General features: G+C 41.8%; 2 protein-coding genes across 3 annotated transcripts in view; one reads left to right on the top strand and one right to left on the bottom strand.

The window, feature by feature from the left end:
• The window catches only part of WDR48 (WD repeat domain 48), a 30,383-nt gene extending 7,095 nt beyond the window's left edge, over positions 1 to 23,288 (top strand). The window contains exons 2-19 of one of the 2 annotated variants that reach the window (XR_014556485.1): positions 1,623 to 1,763; positions 3,039 to 3,117; positions 3,621 to 3,703; positions 3,979 to 4,108; positions 5,412 to 5,500; positions 7,353 to 7,454; positions 7,895 to 8,119; positions 9,517 to 9,591; positions 10,040 to 10,142; positions 10,773 to 10,870; positions 12,162 to 12,269; positions 14,676 to 14,772; positions 15,778 to 15,873; positions 16,759 to 17,746; positions 17,918 to 18,802; positions 19,317 to 19,393; positions 19,508 to 19,700; positions 21,034 to 23,288. Coding sequence is in view for 1 of the 2 variants with exons in the window: in XM_083704109.1 (XP_083560235.1) it covers positions 1,623 to 1,763; positions 3,039 to 3,117; positions 3,621 to 3,703; positions 3,979 to 4,108; positions 5,412 to 5,500; positions 7,353 to 7,454; positions 7,895 to 8,119; positions 9,517 to 9,591; positions 10,040 to 10,142; positions 10,773 to 10,870; positions 12,162 to 12,269; positions 14,676 to 14,772; positions 15,778 to 15,873; positions 16,759 to 16,864; positions 18,715 to 18,802; positions 19,317 to 19,393; positions 19,508 to 19,700; positions 21,034 to 21,129 (1,986 nt within the window). In the remaining variant the exon portion in view is untranslated. The remainder of the gene's footprint in view (positions 1 to 1,622; positions 1,764 to 3,038; positions 3,118 to 3,620; positions 3,704 to 3,978; positions 4,109 to 5,411; positions 5,501 to 7,352; positions 7,455 to 7,894; positions 8,120 to 9,516; positions 9,592 to 10,039; positions 10,143 to 10,772; positions 10,871 to 12,161; positions 12,270 to 14,675; positions 14,773 to 15,777; positions 15,874 to 16,758; positions 17,747 to 17,917; positions 18,803 to 19,316; positions 19,394 to 19,507; positions 19,701 to 21,033) is intronic. The other variant, XM_083704109.1, reaches the window with a different exon arrangement.
• Positions 1 to 23,898, bottom strand: part of LOC310827694 (uncharacterized protein) — a 940,809-nt gene that overhangs the window by 623,871 nt on the left and 293,040 nt on the right. The gene's annotated exons all lie outside the window — the stretch shown is intronic.

Here is a 23,898-nt window from a genome sequence, read left to right as displayed (position 1 = left end):
TGTCATTGGGCTGAAATTAGTGCTCTTGACTCAGTTTTGGGGGTTGATTATTCCTAATATTTGTAAGTAGTACATTTAGCATTCAAGTTGTAGACCTAACATATGAATGCTTAGTTTCTTGTGGAAAACAATGGGCTAGCTTTTGTAAGTGGAATTGTCACAGACTCATAGAATTGCAAAGATGGAAGGGACCTAAGTGTCATCTAATGCAACCTCTTGCAATGTAGGAATCTCAACTAAAGTATCCATGACAGATGACCATCCAACCTCTGCTTAAAAACCTTCAGTGAAGAAGGTTCATTGAAGGATTACAACCTTCCGAGTTGTAATCCTCTATGCTTTAAGTTGGATGTAAGAACTATTGAACTGGGTGAATCTTCTGAATAAAGGTGCATAAGATTCCACTTATCAATCTGCTTTTTATAAGCTGTTCTAAAGGTGTGTCTTAGTCTAATTATCACTGTTGTTGTACGCCAAGGGTGACAATAAGGTAGATCAGCATCTACTGTACTGGTTTGTCTGACCCTAGCAACAACAGAAAAAAACCTCCCTAAGCCAAAGGTTTTCAACTTTCTTGAGTCCACGGCTCCCTTGACCAACTACATTCTGGCAGCCTCTCACCCTTTTTCAAACACCCTCCCTTGTGGCGTTTCCCCTCAGCCTTCTCTCTTTGGGAGTCCTCTGGGCAGCCGCAGCTGCCGCCTCTGGTCTCTGAACTGCCTCTCTCTGCCCCAAAGAGAGGTGCCTCCTCACACTGCCATACAGGGGTCTGGGAAGCATCCCCTGGCCAGCCCCAGAAGCACCATTTGCCTGGGGAGCTTGTAGCCCGGACTGCTGCAACAAACAGCTCTGCAAGCCTTTGGGAGGCAGAGAGGGCATCAGAGGAAGGAAAGAGGGACAGAGGCCAGTGCCCTTGGCACCCCTGACTATCATCCAAGTGCCACAGCACACTGGTTGAAAACCACTTCTAAGATAGATTGCTGAAAAAGAAAGCTTCACAGGATACCAGGTGTGGATATTTTTGTGAAGGGATTTGGGAGCTTAGTTCTGGGACTGCTTGCAAATTCCAGGACTCATTGTGGCCCTTAATTCTTTGCTTATATCCACTTGGCTAGGTCATTATTTTGCAGCTGGATCAAATTAATGGACCTAGGATTCTAATGAAAAGACATGGTAGATCCCACAAGCTTGAAGTCCACCCCCCTTGGTGTATGCAGTTCTCCCACGCTGAAGAGCTGAGCAGTGTGATCATATAGTAGTGCAAAACCAGTCAAGATTTGCTAACTCTGTGTAAATGTGTGTTCGTTGTTGTCAACTGCACATGCATTTTTCTTGCTCCATTATGTCATTTCCATAAATAATAGAAAGATGAGGAATAATCTTTCCTCCTTCTTCCAGCATTATTTAATGGACTTGGGGCAAAGGCGCTCTCTCTCTTTCTCTCTGTCTCCCGTTTCTCTAATATCTTAGTTGTTTGTGTATGGTGCACTGGATGTTGATGTGTTCCTGATGATGATTTTTTAAATTAATGGAAAGTTTTGTTGAAAATGAGTGGGCAAAACAAAATACTTCTATCTGAGGCTTCTTAATGCTTTAATTGGATTTCTGTCAACACATCTTAGGTCTCCTATGTAATTAGAGATGAGGTGGAGAAGTACAATCGAAATGGGGTAAATGCACTGCAGCTGGACCCAGCGCTAAACAGACTTTTTACAGCAGGCCGAGACTCCATCATCAGGATATGGAGCGTCAACCAGCACAAGGTAAACCAAACACAGAAGCTATGCTTTGAATGTTAGATGCAGCCAATGAAGAGTATCTTACATCGTTAAAGGCCACTCTTCTGTTGTATCGGCAAACACTGCAAATCATTCTTACCAAGTACATTAGCATCTTCAATTTTTTTGGACAAGAAAGCACAGTCACAATAACATTTGCCTAATTTGGTGTAAAACGAAATTCTCTTGTTTGTATTTATATACCGCATTTTTCGCTCTATAAGACGCACCAGACCATAAGACGCACCTAGTTTTTGGAGGAGGAAAACAAGAAAAAAAATATTCTGAATCTCAGAAGCCAGAACAAGAGGGATCGCTGATTTCGCTGCGCAGCGATCCCTCTTGCTGTTCTGGCTTCTGGGATAGCTGCACAGCCTGCATTCGCTCCATAAGATGCACACACATTTCCCCTTACTTTTTAGGAGAGAAAAAGTGACTATTATAGAGCAAAAAATACGGTACCTCCTTGCAACCAATTTTGGCTCCCAAAGTGGCTTGCAACTAAAATTCTCAAAGTACAGGTACATTGACAAGTTTTCACTATTGCTGTCCTATTTCTGAAACTGGTTGAGTAACCCATTGCCTCACTCCTTACTTTCCTGTCATCTGCTGTGGTCTTACCAATCTCCTGGTACCTAGCTAATAGTGAGTTAGTCCAGTCCCATCCAGAAAGTGAAGAGACTGAAGGACTTGGGGAGGTGATGCTGGCTAATACTGAAAACAGCAGTTTCCTTCAAATCCAAAAGGTGTTCTCATTCCCTGGAGTTTTAGCACATAGCTTTTAAAAATAATTAGAGTGGTTTATTGAGAGCTAAATTCTGGCTTTCTTGAGCATCCTGAGTGAGATTCACTAACTCAATTATGCTGTTAAAATAATTGCTCTGACCACCCCCACCCTGTCAGAATGATTTTGTTTTTTGTTTAAGAATCTGGGATACAGTAATAACATACAAGCTATTTTTCTATGCCTGAGCAAGAGAAAATGAAATGTTTGAAAGCAAATTTGTCAAATGATGAGTGATTTCTCCCTCCCCTCCCACTTCTGTAACTGAAATATGGTGGTAATGCTAGATCATATTAATTATTTTCCTTAATCTTGTAATCTTGAGATGAAAGTTATGGTTCATGGCTTGATTTAGTGTTTAATTGCTGCTCTTCTTTCTTTTGTATTTTAAATTTAAAATAAAAATTGCTCTGAATACAGCAAAAATGGCCCCAAGAAACAGGAGCAAGGACTCACAATGGCTTTTTTTATTTCAGCAAGACCCTTATATAGCATCTATGGAACATCATACAGACTGGGTGAATGATATTGTACTCTGCTGCAATGGCAAAACGTGTAAGTGCCTTTTAAAACACTAGATGATTCTTTTGAGTTACATGTATATTGGTAAATCCTAATTTATATGGTGTTTTTCTGTGTTCTCAAAGACATGCACTGTCTTAGTAATCTTACAACAACCTTGTGAAGTACCTTAGTAGGTTTATAGTCTCCTGCTTTACAAAAGAACTTGAAGTACTGTAGTTTCCAAAAGCCGCTTATCACAAATATAGCAAAGTAAAACACTAATGATGAAATGGCAAAAATATCATAGGAGATTAATTAAAAATCAATAGGAAAATGCCTGGCACGTGTTTAGCTGGCACCAGGTGCTATGATGGGAGGTGGTCTTGTGGGTCCCACCAGAGGGAGTTCCAGAGCTGTGAATATACCAGCTCTCGTATCATTTCATATGAGTTACTTGCAAGAAAATGCAAATTCTAGTTCTTGAAGGATGGACAAGATTCTCTTTGCTACTTCCCACAGAAACATAACCTGTTGTAACTTTTTTTCCTTCGTAGTGATATCTGCTTCATCCGATACTACTGTTAAAGTATGGAATGCACATAAGGGATTTTGCATGTCAACACTAAGGACCCACAAGGTAACAGGAAGCATAGAAATGCCATAAATAATAAGTACCGTATTTCTCCGTGTATAACACTAGGTTTTTTCCCTAATAATGACAAAAATTAGGGGGCGTCTTATACACAGATCGTGCCAGGGCCATTTTCTTAAATCTGAGTCCCCCAAAATAGGGGGTGTCTTATACATAGGGGCGTCTTATAGAGGGGGAAATACAGTAATGACTGCGATTGTCAAATCAGTAGTGCCAGTGTTCTAAAGTGCCTTTTTGTCATATCCATTTGCTTATTTTAGGATTATGTGAAAGCCTTGGCGTATGCAAAAGATAAAGAGCTGGTGGCATCTGCTGGGCTGGACAGACAGATATTCCTCTGGGATGTAAATACGCTAACAGCACTGACTGCCTCAAATAACACTGTCACGAGTAAGTACCCAGAGGATTTAAGCTTATGCTGATCTGTGCAAAGCATTTTTTACTGCCATGAAGGGGGGGATATTTTGTAACTCCACAACTTTCTGGGGCAATAGTTCACTGCGGAAACAAAATTGACTGAGTAAGCCTTAACAGGCAGTTAGAAATGACTTCAGTCAGCGTTCAAAGGTCAGTTTTTAAACTTAACAATATCAGTTAAGTGATATAAAAGGATATGGTCTGAAGACACATGAGGTGGGTCTGGTCAGCACCTAGATGGGTGATTGCTAGAAATGGCATGTATTCCACCCTGGGTCCCATAATGCAAGAAAGATGAGATATAAATAAAAGGGACCCCTGACCATTAGGTCCAGTTGTGGCTGACTCTGGGGTTACGGAGCTTATCTCGCTTTATTGGCCGGCATACAGCTTCCGGGTCATGTGGTCAGCATGACTAAGCCGCTTCTGGCGAACCAGAGCAGCGCACGGAAACACTGTTTACCTTCCCGCTGAAGTGTTACCTATTTATCTACTTGCACTTTGACATGCTTTCGAACTGCTAGGTTGGCAGGAGCAGGGACCGAGCAATGGGAGCTCACCCCGTCATGGGGATTCAAATCACCGACCTTCTGATCGGCAAGTCCTAAGCTCTATGGTTTAACCCACAGCGCCACCCGTGTCCCTCTGAGATAGAAATAGAAGGAAGTAAATAGAATACAAGTCAGTGTTTCCATTAATGACAGGGACACTAGCTGGACCCACATATTCCTGGAACCTAGACAGAAGTTGCCTACAATGGTTCTGGCTGTAGAAACACATAGTCTTCATGGGCTTCTGTTTGAGTAGATGCCAGGCCACCTGAGAGTGGGTGGGACGGGGAAGTTTGTAACAATGTCAAATACACTTGTTTCAGTGTGTCGTGGTGTCTGTCAGCCATTTACTTATATGGGAGAAAATCAAGTTCTCTGTTGGGATCTTAGTGTTCCCACTGGGGTAAAGGTACAAACTTGTAGCTCTCAGCTATCTTACCATGTGTGATGAGAATTTACTTTTTAAAACGTTTACCTCAAATTACAGCCCTTAATATACTTTGCTTCTGTAGTATTGCAGAGGGTATTGCATTGCTCTAACAGCAGCCCAATAGAGCATTTAGTGCGACCATTATAAAGAGAGGAAATGATGGGCTGAAAAATGTATGGTGGCGGCAAAATGTAAATTCTTAATGCCGAACACTATTTAATTGGTTACTCCAAGTTCTTGCTCTTTCTTGGTCTGAAATATTCATCCAATATGATGTTTGATTTGTTTTCTATAGCTTCTTCCCTCAGTGGGAACAAAGATTCTATCTACAGTCTTGCCATGAATCAGATGGGAACAGTAATTGTATCAGGGTCCACTGAAAAGGTAAGCAAGATACAAACACAGACACACTGGCTTGGTGAAAAGGTTGCACACAACTTCTATATAAATTTCAAATCTTTCAGTGTTCCAATGTCTGAACAGGAATATCCTGAACAATTATTTTATTAAACATTCCCATACCCTGGAAAGACTGCACTTGATGTTGTTAGGCAGACATTTTGTCTAATCCAACAGGATACTTATTGGAGCTGGAGGGTTTATAATATAGCCTTATCCCACTAAGCTTCTGGAGAAGTTTATCCCATATGCTGGTGCTGAAGTGCCTGCACTTGGTCCTCTTCCTTCTGAAAGTATTCCTCCGATATAATGGGCTGAGGGGAGTTTAGTAGTTACAGTACAATTGTTATCCACACACACACCAAAATATATCTTTGGATAACTTTGGGAGAAGAAAAGGCTAAGGAGTAAATCCAGAACAGAGTCCCTAAGATGGTGGGGTGCACCTTGTACACCTTCTGGCAATTCCTGCAGCCAGTCTTGTGCCAAATGTATTGCTCTGCTTTCCTTTGGACCACATCAGCCAGTCCCAGAGGGGTGTCATCTGGGCAGCCCAGGACCTCCATGCACACTGCCCAGGCTGGCCCCCTGGGAAGATCACTTCAGTGCTGCTAACGCAGTGGTTTGACTTCATTGCCGGAAGAGCACTCCATTGTTTCTCGAAACAGACGGATGCCAAAGTTGTACATGTACGTGCACATACATACATATAAACACCCACAGAATAGTAGTCATTTAGAAACTATTGAGGACGACATCTTGCTGACCCCTGCTGCCTCCAGTTAAGGATAAGAAACCTTTTTCTGCTATAGGATTCCATTCCATTGCGGGAGAGCTTCTGGGGGCCTCATGCCAGTGGTGGGTGAGGCCAAGGTGTGCAGATCATTGGATGTGACTCTTACCTATGGACAGTACAGTGGTACCTCGGGTTACATACGCTTCAGATTACAGACTCCACTAACCCAGAAATAGACCTCAGGTTAAGAACTTTGCTTCAGGATGAGAACAGAAATCGTGCCCCAGCGGCGCGGCGGCAGCAGGAGACCCCCATTAGCTAAAGTGGTGCTTCAGGTTAAGAACAGTTTCAGGTTAAGAATGGACCTCCGGAACGAATTAAGTACTTAACCCAAGGTACACAGTGCTACATTCCAGGCACACTTGTCAGAAGTTTCTATACCTGCCTACCCATCTCTCCATCTAGGCAAGCAGGAAGCATCATCATAGTTCAAGTTGTATTCAAGCAAGGCAAAAGCAATTGAGTAGAGCATGGAGCTGGACTCATGATGGTGTGGCATATTGAGAGCCCCACATTCTGTCCCCAGCCTGAGGTTCCCCACCTCTGTCATAGTAGGAGGCCATTTAGCAGAACCCAACTATTCTTTCTCCCCTACCTTCCAGACATTGGGAATCATGAGGCTATTATTTCGGGTGGTGGGGAGCCTGCCATTGTTGTACAGTCATACCTCTTGTTACATTTGCTTCATGATACGTTTTTTCAGGTTGTGTCCCGCGGGGACCCGGAAGTACTGGAAAGGGTTACTTCCGGGTTTCACCACTCGTGCATGTGCAGACGCGCAAAATGACATCACGCGCATGCACAGAAGTGGTGAATTGTGACACGCGGGTCGCGTTCCTTTCAGGTTGCGAACGGGGTTCCGGAACGGATCCTGTTCACAACCAGAGGTACCACTGTACTTTCTAAAAGAGTCAAAGAGTCTGGTGCCTATTCAAGAAACCTAAATTGAATCGGCTTTAGTTTGAAGGCCCTTTAAAAATTAGGAAATGAGTTTGGATCACAGTGCTATTGTAATATATCAGAGTTTTTTCCCCTCAACAGGTATTAAGGGTTTGGGATCCAAGAACCTGTGCAAAGCTTATGAAACTCAAGGGGCACACAGACAATGTTAAAGCTTTGCTCTTGAACAGAGATGGCACACAGGTATGCATTTGATATCACATTACTGTGAAGGCTACTAGCTGTACGGGGAAGATTTCTCTCTGTGGTGCAATAATATCCTCTCAGCCCTTTGCATTGCTTATTCCGCAAGATCGGCTTTGAGTTCTTAATAAGAAATGCGTTGAAACAAACACAGTGCATTTTTGTTTCATATTTGAGCAAATATCAACTGTAGTTAAATACTTTGCTAGAACCAACAAGCTAAAACTGGGGGGGGGGGGCGTTAAAAGAATTGTTTGGCATGGATAAGTTTTTTGTGTGCGTTATTTCTGTTGTAAAATGAAACTGTAACATTCTATAGGGAAAACAGATTGAACGGAAGGAAAACTGGACTTGCATGTTGACTTTAGAAAGCTAAACATTTACTCACTATTTTATTGGATATGTAATTGTTTTAAACTGAACAACCATTCTTGTTACAGTGTCTTTCTGGCAGCTCTGATGGGACTATCAGACTCTGGTCCCTTGGTCAGCAGAGATGTATAGCTACATACAGAGTCCATGATGAGGGTGTATGGGCACTTCAAGTCAATGAAGCCTTCACTCACGTATATTCAGGTGGAAGAGACAGAAAGATATACTGTACAGATCTACGAAATCCTGATATTCGGGTGCTCATTTGTGAAGAAAAGGCACCTGTCCTTAAGGTAATATACATAACCATTCCCCCCCCCCCCCGTCTACATCTTGGTAAAACTTACTATCAGTAGAGCTGCAACCTCCTTTTCTCCCATCAGATACAGCTTGACTGTTCTGGGTGGCAGTTGTAGAAATGCATAATACAACTTGGGACATCATTTGTGGAGAGGGCGTAGTAGTTATTATTTATTCAATTTGTATACTGCCCTTCATCCATAGGTCTCGAGGCAGTCCACAGCATAAAAACAAGATAAAAACACAAAATAAATAATAAAAAGAACAACGAAACAGTAACCCCTCTCTTCCACCCCCCACAAACACATTAAAAAGGGTTGAGGATGTTAATCAGCCAAAGGCCTAGTTAAAGAGGAATGTTTTCGCCTGCCACCTAAAGGTGTATAATGAATATGCCAGCCAAGCTTCTCTAGAGAGAGCATTCCACAAATGGGGATCTTCCTTATTGCTGGCATCTGTAAGAAGCTGAGACATAAATACAGGGCATTTTTAACAGAAACGTGGTGGATTATTTTTTTTAATGACAAATGTTGTTTTATTTATATAGTTTTTTGGCTTAAATATAGACAATTGTTTTTCTAAATTTGGATATGTTAACTCCTGTAGCTTAATAACAACGCCAATCTTTGGACGTGTTCCACAATACTTAACCATCATAGAGTAATGACAGTGTACAACCAAACTAGAAATACAGGGTTGCTGAAATCTGCTCAGTCTTCGGAAAACACATCTAGAAATTAAAGCTTTATTTAAAAATATCATGCCGTCCTCTGAGATGGAGCCTTTATCTTTGTGAGATGGGTTTTCAATTTTGAGGAAGGTAAGCAGGAACATATAGTAGATGTTAGAACAGTACTGTGTGTTGTGATAAATCTCATCTGTAAATTCAGTTTTTAAATACATCTGTACACTATGCATATAGAAACCTGACACCTGAATTTCAAAAGCAAATTTGCCAATTGTGCTGGAACTGTTGATTTTTTTATTTTTTATTTAATCTGAAGCCTAGTTCTGCCCTGGGTTCTGTTCCTTCTTACTCCTAGTGAAACATGTGGCCCCTTTCAGCACTAAAATTCTATGATTCTATGTTCCACTTGGTATAAAGGAGTATACTGTACAGTGGTACCTCGGGTTACATATGCTTCAGGTTACAGACTCCACTAACCCAGAAATAGTACCTCGGGTTAAGAACTTTGCTTCAGGATGAGAACAGAAATCATGCAGCAGCGGCACGGCAGTAGCGGGAGGCCCCATTAGCTAAAGTGGTGTTTCAGGTTAAGAACGGACCTCTGGAACGAATTAAGTTCTTAACCCGAGGTACCACTGTATATTGTATGGGTGTGCACCAATAGAAAGATAATGTAACACTTCTCATTTCTTGATTGTTCAGATGGAGCTAGATCGATCAGCTGACCCTCCTCCAGCACTCTGGGTTGCAACAACAAAATCGTCTGTGAATAAGTGGGTAAGAAATGAATTAAACCTGTGTAAATTTACATATGCCCAATTGTGCATAATTGATCCTTCCTTGATAATCTTGGGAAGCTCACTTGAGCAAAGTTGTAGAATCCCTCATTTATAAATGGAACTCTCTCCATTCTACCAAAATATACATGCATCCATCACTGGGCAATATCCAGTGTTGGTCAAACTCACAAGTAGACCCATTTAAATAAGGGGCCTTCTTTGAGGCTAACATTAGATATCACCTACTGACTCTTCTGCTTTAAGCACTTTGCATAGAAGAGTGTTTGTAGTTTTTCACAAGGGCCATCATGGAAACCGGACAAATCGTTCCCCCAAGGTGGAGAAAGATCCTTTGAAGAAGGGGGCAGAGGCCATGTTGTGCAGTGGAATCTAATTATGATCCTTTTACTTCTTCTCCCCTTGCTTTCATTTTATTTATTTTTTAGACTTTGAAAGGAATTCACAACTTTAGAGCTTCAGGGGACTATGACAACGACTGTACCAACCCAATCACACCCCTTTGTACACAGCCTGACCAAGTTATTAAAGGTGCGATTAACACTGGGGGAATTACTTAAAAGTAGTGCTTTGGGGCTGGCAGAGGCAGCAGGGGGCAGAGAAATAAACAGTGCTTGATCCAGATTTAATCTTTCTGCAAAATCTTGTGTAAATGATCAATCTGTTCCTTTAAGCATCGGGGCTTTTGTCATCTGCATTGGTTGGGACTAAGCAAAGGGGGCTAGAGAGTTCTGCAAAGTACAGAAGTGCGGCCCTTTGACATTTGGGTCCTGTCAGGCAGAAACTATCTCTCACTATGACTGATGGGAACCTTGTTCTGTGTTTTGTTTTGTGTGTCTCCCCACCACCACCACTTTAAAGTAAAAACTTGCCAATTCAGGAATCCAGGCCTAGGCACCTGGTACTGCACCCAGACTCCATATAAAATTCTGCATGGTGCTTCCAGAGATGCAGAATATTAATTATTCCTGTTCCATCTGAGTAATGAAAAATTAAAAACAATTCAAAATGGCATCTTCTTTTTTTCTTTCGACTGATCCTTTCCCACACAGGCTTTCTGTGTGTCTTTCTGTGTTACACACTTTTACAGGCTGAGAGATCTGCATGGATGGTCTGATTTACTTGGGTTCCCCCTCCCTTTCTTTTTTTCTTTTTCCCTAGGGGGTGCTAGTATTATTCAGTGCCACATTCTCAATGACAAAAGACACATATTAACCAAAGACACAAACAACAACGTGGCATACTGGGACGTGTTGAAGGTAGGTGCCGAGTGACTGGTCAAATATGTGTGATTAGATTGTCTTATATTAGCTGCTTCTTCATATACAGTGGATTCATGTTTCCCATGTAGCTTGGGTTGGTAGATCCCCTTTAGGATGGGATCCACCAGGTGCTGCTTTGGAAGAACAAAAGGGCCGTTTGGGGTGGGAACATCTTTTACAGCTGGTTTTTGGCCATTTTTTATAGTTCATGCTTCTTCATAGCTCTCCATTAGCTTTTGTAAAAAGAGAAGTACTTCCTGATTAAATCAATAAACTCATTAATCCCATGCTTAAAAACAGAAGCTCTAAATTATCTTAGAGCACATTTCTTCCTCTCTCCTTCAAAAAACCACCGTTCCAACCTATCAGGCAGTAAATTACTGCTGAGCAAGTTCCTGGAGAAAGGTCAGTGGCGACGCCTCTTATAGCAGTAATTTACAGTAACTGCTAGAGTGTTTTAAGAGAGCTAGTTTTCCTTGCTTTTTCTTGAAGCTCCATTGGGTGTGTATTTTAAAGAAATTGGAAATGTGTGGTTATATCAATCTGTATCGCTCAACTGACAGCAAGGCAGCTCCATCAGCTCAACAACTTTGGTCAATCCAATGGGTAAATCACTGTCGGTTTATTTATAGTGGGAGTAGATCACAGTCTCTTGGAAGTAGGGCATGTACCTGCTCTAAAACTATTTTGGAGGAATTACATACATCAATATTTAGTTAGTTATTTGTTATTTACCGTCTTATTTCCTCCCAAACATTGCATACAACAACACCCATATGTGCAGACACCCACCCACCCACACCCGCACGGAAAATGATAATAATGAAAGTAAATATTTTCCCCCCTTTTATCTTCCAAAAACTTTTCTTCAACTTTGACTTCCTGTCAAGTCCCTTTGCATATGTTTTATCTTACATTGAATGCACACAAAACAATAAACCTTTCTATATAATTTTTCTAATACATTCTGAAAACATAATAAATCCTTACTTGTAGTCCACCTCCTTTTAGTTCTTTTATCACTCGAATGCTAGCACGGAGTCAAAACTGTTATTGTATTTTTGAAAATATTTTTTATAAACATCCCACTTCAAAAGGTTTGGGGACTCAGAGGGCTGCAAGGGAGTGGAAGAAATGTTGAAATCTGAGTGGCACAATTGGATGCAACTCATAATAACCATGAGAGAGCATTCAAAACAAACTCTCTGCCAGGGAGTGCAAGTTTGTTAATGATATGTGGTACATCTGTGCTGCATAACCTTTTCTGTTGTTGTTGTCTTACAAACAGGCATGTAAAGTAGAAGACCTTGGGAAAGTGGACTTTGAAGAAGAAATTAAGAAAAGGTTTAAAATGGTTTACGTGCCAAATTGGTTTTCAGTAGACTTAAAAACTGGGGTAAGGCACACTTTAATTAATTTCAGTGTTGTTGAGGTGATTTATATCTTATCCTTCCTTTGGAGCTCAAGGCAATATATATATATATATATGGTGACAGCCACAATGTAATTTTTAGAACAGCCCTTCATGGTGAATTGGGCTGAGACATTGTGGTTAGGAGACTGTGGGCCTAATTAGGCTCTGCAAGGGACTTATGCACCTTTTAAAAAGGACTCCTACTGGATAAAGTCAAAGGCCCATTTACTGTATTTTCTGGCATAGAAGACTACTTTTTAACCTAGGGAAATCTTCTCAAAAGTCGGGGGTCGTCTTATACGCCAGCTACAGCAGCAGTTCCTGCAGCAACTCCCCACCAAAGGATGAAACGACAGCAAATTAAATCAGAGGACACCAAGCTCTCTAGATGAATGAAACAGAAATACGCTTGAAAATTGGCCCCAGAAGCCCCCGACCACTGGGAAGTGGAGCGGATTTCCAAGCTGGACTGGAGATTGTTTTTTTTTAATTTTTATTTGGTATGCATTGGAAGAGGGGTAGTCTTTTACGGCGCGTATATCCCAAACTCTATATTTTAACTGGAAAAGTTGGGGGGCCATCTTATACGCTGGAAAATACAGTAGTTCAGTGTACTGTTCTCACATTCACCACCTGGGTGCCCCTGGGAAGCCTGCAAGCAAGACACGAGCACATCAGCTCTCTCTCCTCTTGTGATACCCAGCATTTGCTATACGAGACACACTGCTGAGAGTGGAGGTGGAATATAGCCATCATGGCTAGTAGTCAGTGATAGCCTTGTGCCCCATGAATATTTTAAAGCCACCCAAATCGATGGCTTACACTACATCCTGGAGGAGCGAATTTCATAGTTGAACTATATGCTTTGTGAAGGAAGTACAGTCGCACCTTGGAAGTTGAAGGGAATCTGTTCCGGAAGTCTGTTCGATTTCCAGAACGTTTGGAAACCAAAGTGTGAAGCTCCTGCAGCCAATCGGAAGCTGTGGAAGCCCCGGGATGTTCGGCTTCCAATTATAGATCGCAAACCAGAACAATCACTTCCAGGTTGGCAGCATTCGGGAGCCAAAACATTCGAGAACTAAGCTGTTTGAAAACCAAGATACGACCACTGTATTCCGTCTGTCCTGAATCTTGCAGCATTCAGCTTAGTTGGATGTTCCCAAGTTCTAGAGAGAGGAAGAAAAACTTCTCCCAATCCACACTATACATAATGTTACACATCTCTTATCATGTCCTCCTGGGCTCTCCCTTTTTTCAAAACAGTTACATCAATTTTAATATTAAATATATGAAATTGGATTATGAATGCTGTATACATGTGTTTCCTGCAAGAGGAAGGGACAAAATGTCTAGGTGCACAAGGAAAAAAAGTGTGTGTTTTAAATTAAGCAGAGGTTGAAGTTGTGTGCACATACCAGTTTGCAATCTGATGTTCAAGAGAGTCCCTGAGGAAGTGGGACTTGGAGCAATGGATCCAAACTACAAGAAAGAAGATTCCACCTAAACATTAGGAAGAACTTCCTGACAGTAAGAGCTGTTCGACAGTGGAATTTGCTGCCAAGGAGTGTGGTGGAGTCTCCTTCTTTGGAGGTCTTTAAGCAAAGGCTTGACAACCATATGTCAGGAGTGCTCTGATGGTGTTTCCTGCTTGGCAGGGGGTTGGATTCGATGGCCCTTGTGGTCTCTTCCAACTCTATGATTCTATGATTCTAAGTGCGGTGGTTTGAAGCACATTGGTCATATGACTTTGGTTTGAGATGGTAGTTCTCTTGAAAGTAACCAAATATAGTCAAGTACCTCTTTGGAGTCTGCATTGTTAGTTCCAAAAGGTGTGCCAAATTCCTTACACAAGCATTTTTTAATCTCAAAACTTCCTTATCGAATCACCTGTCAATCACTATGGTACCATTTTTCTTTCGGGTTTAAACTGGGCTACAGAGGAAGATCCTTGCCAAAAGCAATGCTTGACATCACTTCCCATCATCTTCCCTCTCGTTTCTGGCAGGGATTGGATGACTAGTCCCCATGGGATTGATAATGATTTTGTTTTTTATTTTCAGCAGCATTAGCGTTTGAAGCCTTTTCTTTTGTTGTGCGCAGTTGAAAATGAGGCACACATTTGTTTGAGAATTTGCATTTAGCATGTTGATGAATACTAATGACTGTGGAAATGTAGTGAACAACTGTTCAAAGATCTTGCTGTATGGTCTTGTAAAACTAATACACAGATACTAATGTAATGATGAGATGACAGATGTTGTCATCTCCATGTAATCCTTGTAATAATCAAAGTGTGCTTGTCAAAGTTTTCTGTAGGTTTGAATGTGTAGGTTTTGCTCTTAATACAGTATTCATACTGCATTCCTCCCAACGGTCTTGTTTTGACAGATGTTGACAATTACTTTAGATGAGAGTGACTGCTTTGCAGCTTGGGTCTCAGCAAAAGATGCTGGCTTTAGCAGTCCAGATGGCTCTGATCCAAAATGTGAGTGTGCGTTGACATTATTTAATTAAACAACAAAACCCCTTGTACCTTACCATGTTTCTGAAAAGTGTATATAAACCTATTTGGCGATCTCCCTAGGCCCCGTCAAATGCTCGAGATATTTTTTTTCTTTTTCTTTTTAATTCAGACTTCTTGCTGTGGCAGTTTGTGTTGGCTTGATTTTCTTTGGAAACTTAACCCTTTGCGAGGCTCAAATTGTCTAGCCTGTCTTGGTCCACAGTTCTGCACTACTTGTAGAAGTGTAATCTTTGAGACTGTCACCAGCTCATCCTCTGCATGGACTGGAAATTTGGGGTGGTATTCAATGAACTCATTCCATAAGGTCAGGGATTTACACGTCACCCCCTCTTCCCCCTGTGTGTGTCCAGTGCTCTCCCCAAATCTTCTCCAGACGGTTGGGGGGAACCCCCTGAACAGATTTAGTGGGGAGGAGGGAGAAGGAAAATCTGTTGCACAAGCATACATCCTTGCACTGGTGGTGTGAGTTAATAAGCACTTCATTTGATGCAAGCCATTACCCTGATCTTGCAGGCAAACCAGTTTGCAGCATCAGTACTTCAGTTTCCAACAAGTGCCCTTCAATGAAGGCTCCTTTTGAGCTTTCAGTTAGAAAGGATGAACTAAGGTCCAGATCCAAAGAGCTACCTCAGTGCATACAGGGACCTGAGCCCGTCCTGTGGGTTTGCCTCTTTGAATAGCAAAGTCCCGTGCCATATCATAAACCTGCTTTTGAAAGTTCCCTCGGTTTCCAAGGAGGTTTACGTTGGGAGGGACTGTTTTTCTGTCCAGAAAAAACAAGGCAAAAACAGCGCCCGTGGGTATGTGGAACCAGCTGCATGGTTCTTTGGATGGCAGCCTTAAAAATGTCTGTAACTAATACTAATAACATGCTAGGTTTTTTTAATTAAAAAAAATCATTTCTAACTTTTATAAATACCGGCGACAAATTCTTGTTTTCTTTCCCTTCTGTGTTACAAAATGCAGTGAACCTGGGAGGGCTCTTACTGCAAGCTCTCTTAGAGTATTGGCCTAGAACCCACATCAATCCTATGGATGAAGAAGAAAATGAGATGAACCATGGTGAGTGATTCTTTGCGCTGGGTGTAAAGGTTAGACTTCCCTTTCTCTTAGCATATTGGCAATGCCTTCCTGTACGTATTAGTAAGCTTTGATACGTAAATACGGAGTATAATCCACATCTGATCCTACTAGCAAGAGAAAAGGTAGCTGGGTGCCAGTTCTCGATCCAGCTGGTATGACAGCTTGGCCACAGCAGTTTTTGTGCAATGGTTAATTCAGGATTGGATTACTGCACCGTGTTCTATGCGAAGCTTCCCTTGCCCTTGATCCGGAAGCTGCCGCTAGTGCAGAATGCTGCAGCATGGTTGCTGACAGGGGTGAGACCCTGCCAGCATATGACACATCCTTTCAGAGACCTGCCCGTTTGCTTACAGTTCAAGGTGTAACTGGCCCTTGGACCAGTTTACTTGCAAAATCACTTTATCTTATATATACCCAATTGACTGCTTCACTCTGCAGAACTGACACTTGTTGCAGGTGACACATAATACTTGTTCCACCTTTGTAAGAAATTGATCTTTTAGTGTAGCGGTGCCTGTACTTTGGAACTCCCTTCGTACTCCTTTCAGCTCCTGCTAAAAAAAATGTTCAGGCAAGACTATCCAGATATGTGTGCTAATCTGGTTTTAGCCGATCCTTGATTTTATTTTATTTTAATGTTTTAATTGGTTGTTTTAAACTGTTTTTGCTCATAATTTTGTTTTATTCTTTTTGTCGATTGCCTTGAGGCTTTAAGCGGTGCATAAATCTTGTGAAATAAAATAAAAATGAAACAAATTTCAAAAATCTCTTTTGGTGATGAAAATGGAACATGCTTGTTTTGAACTGAATTACTACTGTATGGTCTTATTACTATGTGGTCCATTTCTCCCCTTCCTATAATAGTGAACGGCGAGCAGGAGAACAGAGTACAGAAAGGAAACGGATATTTCCAAGTGCCACCGCACACGCCAGTTATTTTTGGCGAAGCTGGAGGACGCACTTTGTTTAGGTACAAAAATTCTGAAAAAGAATTCGGGGGAAGTTGGGGTGGAGAGGGGAGCACGTCTGCCGTCTCGTTTTGCTGGCTTATTGATTGTAAACCGTGTGACAGGATTTGGAAAAGCAAATGATGAGAAAACTTGAATTCTTTGATAGTACGACTTAGTGACAGTGTCGTGACTCCAATCTCACCTCTGCCATTAGATGGCCTTAGGGAAGCCACAGTCAGCCAGCTTGTCTATCTGCCATAGGGGATCTGTGTTCACAAGGTTGTTGTAAGGACCACTAAGAAAGTATATAATAAGCAGCATTACTTTTTAAACCCAAAGCAAGTTGATTGTCAAGGGGCACTTTCCTCTCTTCAAATGTCCTTTATTCTCTCTGCATATAAACGCTGAAGGAGCAAGGCATGTTTTCATAAATTGTCTCAAGGAGTTTAACTGCTTTATTAAGATATTGTTCATGGTGCCATCCCAAAGGCTCACACCCTTTCTCACTACACAAGAAGTCAAGAATGAGTTCTCCTCCTGTGCTCCCATGTCAGAAGGCAGACCATTCCTCACGAGGTAAGAAGTGGCCCCCAACCACTCTCCCTCCCCAATCTTCTTGACACCTAATTGGAGATCAGCGGTTTTGCAGCCTCCTAGGAAGCAAATTTTCCCTCTCTCTTATGAAATACTATTTCTGATCCGCACAATTTGTGCGGTGGGGAGAACCCCTTAATTCCCTCCCCAAGCAGTAGGAGAGGCATGGGAATTAGTTTGCCTCTCAGTGGCCACCCCCCTCTGTAGCAGGAGCCATGAAGGGACATCTTAGGAAAGCAAGTTGTCACTGGAAGGGCTTTCAGTGGCAAGGCTGATCAGCTAATTAATTAAGCTGATGGTCTGGACTTGCTCACAGCTCCAGAGAGCTCCCAACTAGCAAAAGTTAGTAAAGGTAGTAGATGAGAATACTTGACCCAGATCCCAGTGGGGTGGATCCCATCAGGAAAGGTGGGAACGGCAGAGGGGAGCCAAGGTTTTATCCATTCATTAGCATCTCTGTCCATTCTGCTGCATTGAAGAAGGGGGGCTATTCTGTTAAAGAGTGCTACCCTTTTAGTTTTTGTGATCAAAAGCTAGTCTGTCCTATTGAAGGATTTGTCACAGGAGAATACTGGTTCATTTATGATACCCCAAGTATTTTTCTTTTTTCTTTTTGCATGCCCTGCTTGGCTCTTATTTATTTTAGGACTTCCTGGGGATATCTTATTCACCTTTAAGTGTTGCTTTTTGTTTTATCTCTTACACTGGTACCTACCCATGCAGATGGACTTTAGGTGCAGGCTAACAGTTGAAGAATTCCATAGGCTCTAAGAAGCCAAAATTAAAATCTGTGGAGTGGGACCCTTCCTCCCTTCTCGAAACCACATTTTATGTGCTGTCTTCTTACATACCACAGGAGTTAACCCATTCCTGACCAAGAAGGAAAATATATGATTAGACTTAACCTTGCTCTTTGTCCTAAAAGTTGACGTCCCTTCAAGGTTTTGTAGTAAGATGAGGCAGTTGGTAGTTTTGGACTGGATTTTAATTGCCTGTGCTAAGGAAGCGAATTCAGACATGTAACTTAAAGCGTTCCTAAGTATAATTCAATGCAGGACATGTGCCACTAGCTGTGGGCACAAATTCATCCTAGTATGTCTTAAAACACATTTGCCTTTGTCTATCAGACTATATACCTTGTTACTTCCAATGGTATTTCCTTGTTTTCATACACTTGCTGTTGGTTTTGGTGCAGAGATGACATCTTAAAGGATTCTTTCCCACCCACCCTCATTAATCTATCAATGTACCACGTCTTGAAACTCTTTCCAATTAGGTTGCTATGTCGGGATTCCGGGGGTGAGACTGAATCCATGCTCCTTAACGAAACAGTGCCACAATGGGTAATTGACATCACTGTGGATGTAAGTTTCTCTTCAATATTCCAGACTTGCAGGGAAGGGAGAGAATCTAGAGCAGCTGTCGCTAAGCTGGTTTTGGACTACAGTGGGGCTGGTGGGAGTTGAAGACCAAACGGGAGTAGAGTTTTGCTCTTGATTAAAAATAAAATAAAAAATTTGGCTGTTAAGGGCCACGTTTCTGTTTCAGGTATGTGGAATATGCTGAGAGCTTTTTGCAGGTTTAAAAAGGATGCGTCTTATTTACAGCTTTAGTTGTGATTTTATTTCTCTTGTTTCCTTATCTGAAAGTAAACGAAATGATTTTAATTGCTGAGTTGCGCTTAAGCTGGCAGGAATGCTACTGAAATTTCTCTTGTGACTAACTAAGGCAGTGAAACATCGTTTAGTTTTAGCTATTAAAAAAAAAACAGGCTGGGGAACATGACATAGAAAAACTCATGCAAATGAGAAGATTAATTTATCATTTAAGGAGTAAGTAAATGTGCTTGTTACAGTTTCTGCTTTTTTTATTTTGTAGAAGAATATGCCAAAATTTAATAAGATTCCTTTCTACCTCCAACCTCATTCCTCTTCTGGAGCAAAAACGTTAAAGAAGTAAGTATATAAAATAAATCACAAAACTGCTCTTGGTTTCCAGGAGCATGGAATAATGAGCCACAATCGGCTAAGACTTCATGTCTCAACTACAAATACACTTTGTTTCCACAGGGATCGACTGTCAGCCAGTGACATGTTGCAAGTTAGGAAGGTGATGGAGCATGTTTATGAAAAAATAATAAATCTGGACAATGAATCTCAGACAACTAGCTCTTCCAATAATGAAAAGGCCGGGGAACAAGAAAAAGAGGAGGACATTGCTGTTTTAGCAGAAGAGAAAATTGAACTTCTGTGCCAGGACCAGGTATCCTCATTGCCTATCTTTCTGGTGGTTTTAAGAATTCACTGGAGTGGACACAACGTTGTATGCCATTCTGAGGTCCTTGGAAGGAAGGCAGGATATGTTGGCTGTAGGGAGGGGGGTCTTGAAGTCCTATGAAATGATTTTGGAGAAGAAGAAAAGCTGGGGTTGTGTTTGTGGCATTGGAGCACGTAACCTGTCACATTCTGAGAATTCAAAAACGGGCTCAAACCAAAACAGGTTCGCTTTTGTCCTGAATAATTGTGTTGTCTCCCAGTGGTTGAAATTATCCACTGCTCCAGGGTGGAAGAAGATTCTCCAGTGGGTACCAACACCTCACTTTGCATGTCTTCTTGCAGTAGAGAGCCTCAACCATCAGTGGGACCCAAAAAGGGGTTCCTTGGCAAATTGCCTCTTGTAAAATTAATTTGGAGTCCCAAAGGCACTCAGAGAACCACTTTGAAATCCTCAAGTAGAGTTCCTCAGTCTCACACAAGTTGTTAGTTAACAAGGTGTGGTGTGTGACAGCCCCCGTCAATACATTTCTCATTTTGCAAAGTATTTTCATTTAGTTGCGTGCTTTAAAAACGATGGTTCATCTTCCTTGGCTGCCATGCTGCAAGTTCCATTTTGAATAAGGTGTGAACTTTACTCCAAGAGTCTTAAAGTTTACATTCATCGATGGCTATTAGAAAGCAATTTGTGCTTTGCTACCTTAAAGCAGGCTTGGGAATCTGAATGCCTTTGAATGTCCTCTGGGTCATGTAATGTAGCCAAAATATGCAGCCTGAACACGAAAAACCCGTCATAAGGAAGATGTCGCTGCTGCTTTTGCAAAGCCCCAACAGCCTATGTACCTGGGTGATTGCTGAATTTGGGGACTTCTGGCGCATAAAATGAGCTGCTGTGGCCAAAATTTGGGCTGCAGCCCTAGCACAAGCCTTCTAATGGCTGACAGGGAAATAAAAGATGCATGCTTGAAAGGGGGAGACACATGGATATTTGCTTCTTTCATAACAGATGGTGGGATATAGAATCACTGAGCTGAATAGGAAGCCTATCACCTAGTCAAACAAACCCCCTGCAAGGCAAGAGTTTGCAGCTGTCTCTTATGGAGATCGAACCTGCAACCTTGGTGTTATCAGCACCACTCTAAGCATCTGAGCTATCCTGAGCCTGTGCCTGTAGGCCTAGGTACATACAGGTGTGCCATCTGAGAGATGCTTAAGGGGGCGCGGGAGGGAGGGAGAGAATGGATGTCTATATGTGCCAGGGAATAAAAACTTAAGAGGGATCAGAGTCTGATGGAAAAACCCAATTGGTTTTGTGTGAACAGGTATTGGATCCAAATATGGACCTTCGGACCGTCAAACACTTCATATGGAAGAGTGGTGGCGACTTGACTCTCCACTACCGCCAGAAGTCGACGTGAGCCAAGTGGCGGGGCCCAACCGGTTTATTAACTTACTTGAGCTTCCTGTCCTGGGTTCCAGCTGTAGCGCTCTAGAAGCCGACTGAAACCCTAAGGTAGATCTGACACTTCTAATGCCTCAGTGTGGACAGAATCTACTTGAATTGAAGTGACTAATAAATCTGTAATATAGACAAATCTCTATGACCTAAAACTAAAGCCTGTCCTTAACAAGGTACAAGTGGGAGTGGCATGAGAAGCCCTTGCGTGGTTCCTGTTTTGTGAGGTGTACAGCGACCAGGTGATCCAGTGCAGCTGTCTGTGGGGGGGGGGGTTTCTTATTTCGGTTTTCATTTCCAAGGTTTTATCATACCGTCATCCGCTCAAGCTTGTTGTGAAAAAGGTTTCTCAGCCCTGTTGCTAAACCCGTTCACCGTGTAAAAAACTGCATGTGCTGTACTTTGTTAATACATTCCATGTAAACAGTGCATACTTTTTCATGAAGAGTCAATTTTGGCCACTTCTCGAGACAGATTTCCTAGAGAAGAAAACGCTATTGTACAGTTGAGTGGAACAGTCTCTGTGACGTAAGCCAAAAGGGTTAAATCCCTTGAGGCTTGTTGATTGTCTTTCAGCTGTGATCGGAGCAAAAATCAATAGATTGTGTGATAATAGGGTCAGTACAATGGTGCAGTGCATCATAATGGAATATTTCAAGCCCTTTAACTAGAGTTTTTAAAATGTAACTTCTGTAGTTCCGTTTCCCCCCCCCAAGGTGGCTCGTTGATCACAATTCCAAGCAATTGTGCTCTACGTTTTAACATCGTGGCGCATTCTAAAAACTTGTAGTAATAGTCATGATGGGGGAAAAAGGGGTTGCAGATTTTCCTCCTATGGTTTTTATATGCATTTTTTGGATGTTTTTGTTGATGTTGCAAGCTGTATACAGCTTAGCTTTTCTTTTCAACCATTTCTTAAAAAGAAAAAAATACATTTTACAGCTTTTTCATATTCTCATACTCTTGTTGAATCTAACTTATTGTGGGAGCAGGGGAACACTTCGATCTTCTGGGCAAGAAAAGCTGAGTTTGAATTCAAAGTTCAACTGGAAAACAAACATCCCGATAACAAAATATTGTAAAGTGGTTTTTATTTGAAACAGAAGCACAAGTGCCTTTTTAAAAGAGGCAGTATAGTAAAGTTAGGTCCCTGCCTGCTAGATGAGCACTCCTCTCTTTCCTTAATGGTGGCAGCTAGATGTAAGCTATAGCCTGCAAAACATCTTGGTTTTGCTTCACTGTTGAAAGACAACTGGTAAGCCCTAATGCCAGCACTTTTTTTGCAGCATGGGAGCTGTTTAAAATTGAGCAACATGCAGGCCGGTGGCATGCTGTTAATACTTCCCATGTCATCTGGTAATTGTCCACAAATGAATGTTGCACCAACCAAGTGGAAAATATCCAGAGTCTGATACTTACGAGTCATTTGACTGTGTTTTATGGGTGTTTCGATTATTATGTGTCCTTCCCATGCCAACTGTGGTAGAAAGACAAAATGCAACATTACAGCACCTTTTGGATATTTTCCTCTTAGTTTTTGTCTTGGGGTGGTTGAGCACTTGCTTTTATACACATCAGATTGTCAAAGCAACTGCCATGTTACAAAAAGATGAGCTTTGGGTTGTCCCTAAACCATTGTCGCTTGTGCTCCAGATGACACGAAGCACTGCTCTAAACAAGATCTGGTTAGAAATTAAGCTTGCATGCGCCTTTCCCATCTTGACATCATTTTCCATTTGTAAATCCCGTTTGTGTGTACAGCAATCTAGTTTGCCACATCTGTGCTACACTGCACACTTTAGTGAAGTTGGTAAATTCATTGGTTAAACAACTGTAAATTTGTCCTGAATTGATTTATATTGGAGAGGGGCTTTGTTCTTATCGACCTAATTTTAAATTTTGTGCTCTCCATGTCTTCATTGAAAGTTAACTTTAACTCTCCCCTCTTCCTCTCCCTTTTGTGTGTGTTTTTAAAAAATCAGCCAAGATTCTAAACTTTTTATTTTCTACAATCCCAGCAATGTAGTTTCAGGAAAGGTTGACAGAGGGCCTGTAATGCCAAAAGGATGAACATGTATTGAACAATTGTATAGAAATAATAATAAAAATCTTTAGCTAACATTCCTAAGCAGCTTTGGTGATTTTTGTTTTAAATACGTGATCATAAATTCCTTGGCCAGGTATTGCCAGAAAGCTCTTCAAAGTTCCTGAAACCAAAATTAGCGCACAGAACTGGACCTTTTGCACACTTGCCCTATCAACTGCACCGCAGTGTCAGATATGTATGTCTGTTAAGAGTATTTCTGCTTAGTCCTCAAGTCAGGCTACAAAGTTGGTCTCTGTGCTGCTTTTTTGGGTTGTGTGTTTGAGCACTAGCTATGCAGGCAGAAGGTCCCAGGTCCAATCTCTGGCATCTCTACATAGATTGGGAAAGACCCAACAATCTCAGGAGAGTTGCTGCTAGTCTGTGTTGACAAATACTAAGCTCAACAACTGAGACCATCAATTTAATTTTTTCCTGGTTCTTCAGTACTGGAGGAAGAGGATCCTGTGCGGGTTGTCAGTGCCCAGCTCTCCACTGGCAGGAAGTCAAACTTTCAAGGGGGTATGCCAGGTCACTCTTTACCAGGGCCCCCAGGTGGGTGGCTCTTTTGGGCATCACATCCCATTTCACCAGGAGCACAGCTACCTCAACCGTTTTTTGGACCCAACACCTCTCAAGTGACAGTTG

The sequence above is a fragment of the Podarcis gaigeae genome (assembly GCF_964106915.1).
Source record: "Podarcis gaigeae genome assembly, chromosome: 12".
Classification (NCBI taxonomy): Eukaryota; Metazoa; Chordata; class Lepidosauria; order Squamata; family Lacertidae; genus Podarcis; species Podarcis gaigeae.
The sequence above is the reverse complement of the archived record's forward strand: the minus strand, read 5'-3'. Positions and strand labels throughout refer to the sequence as shown.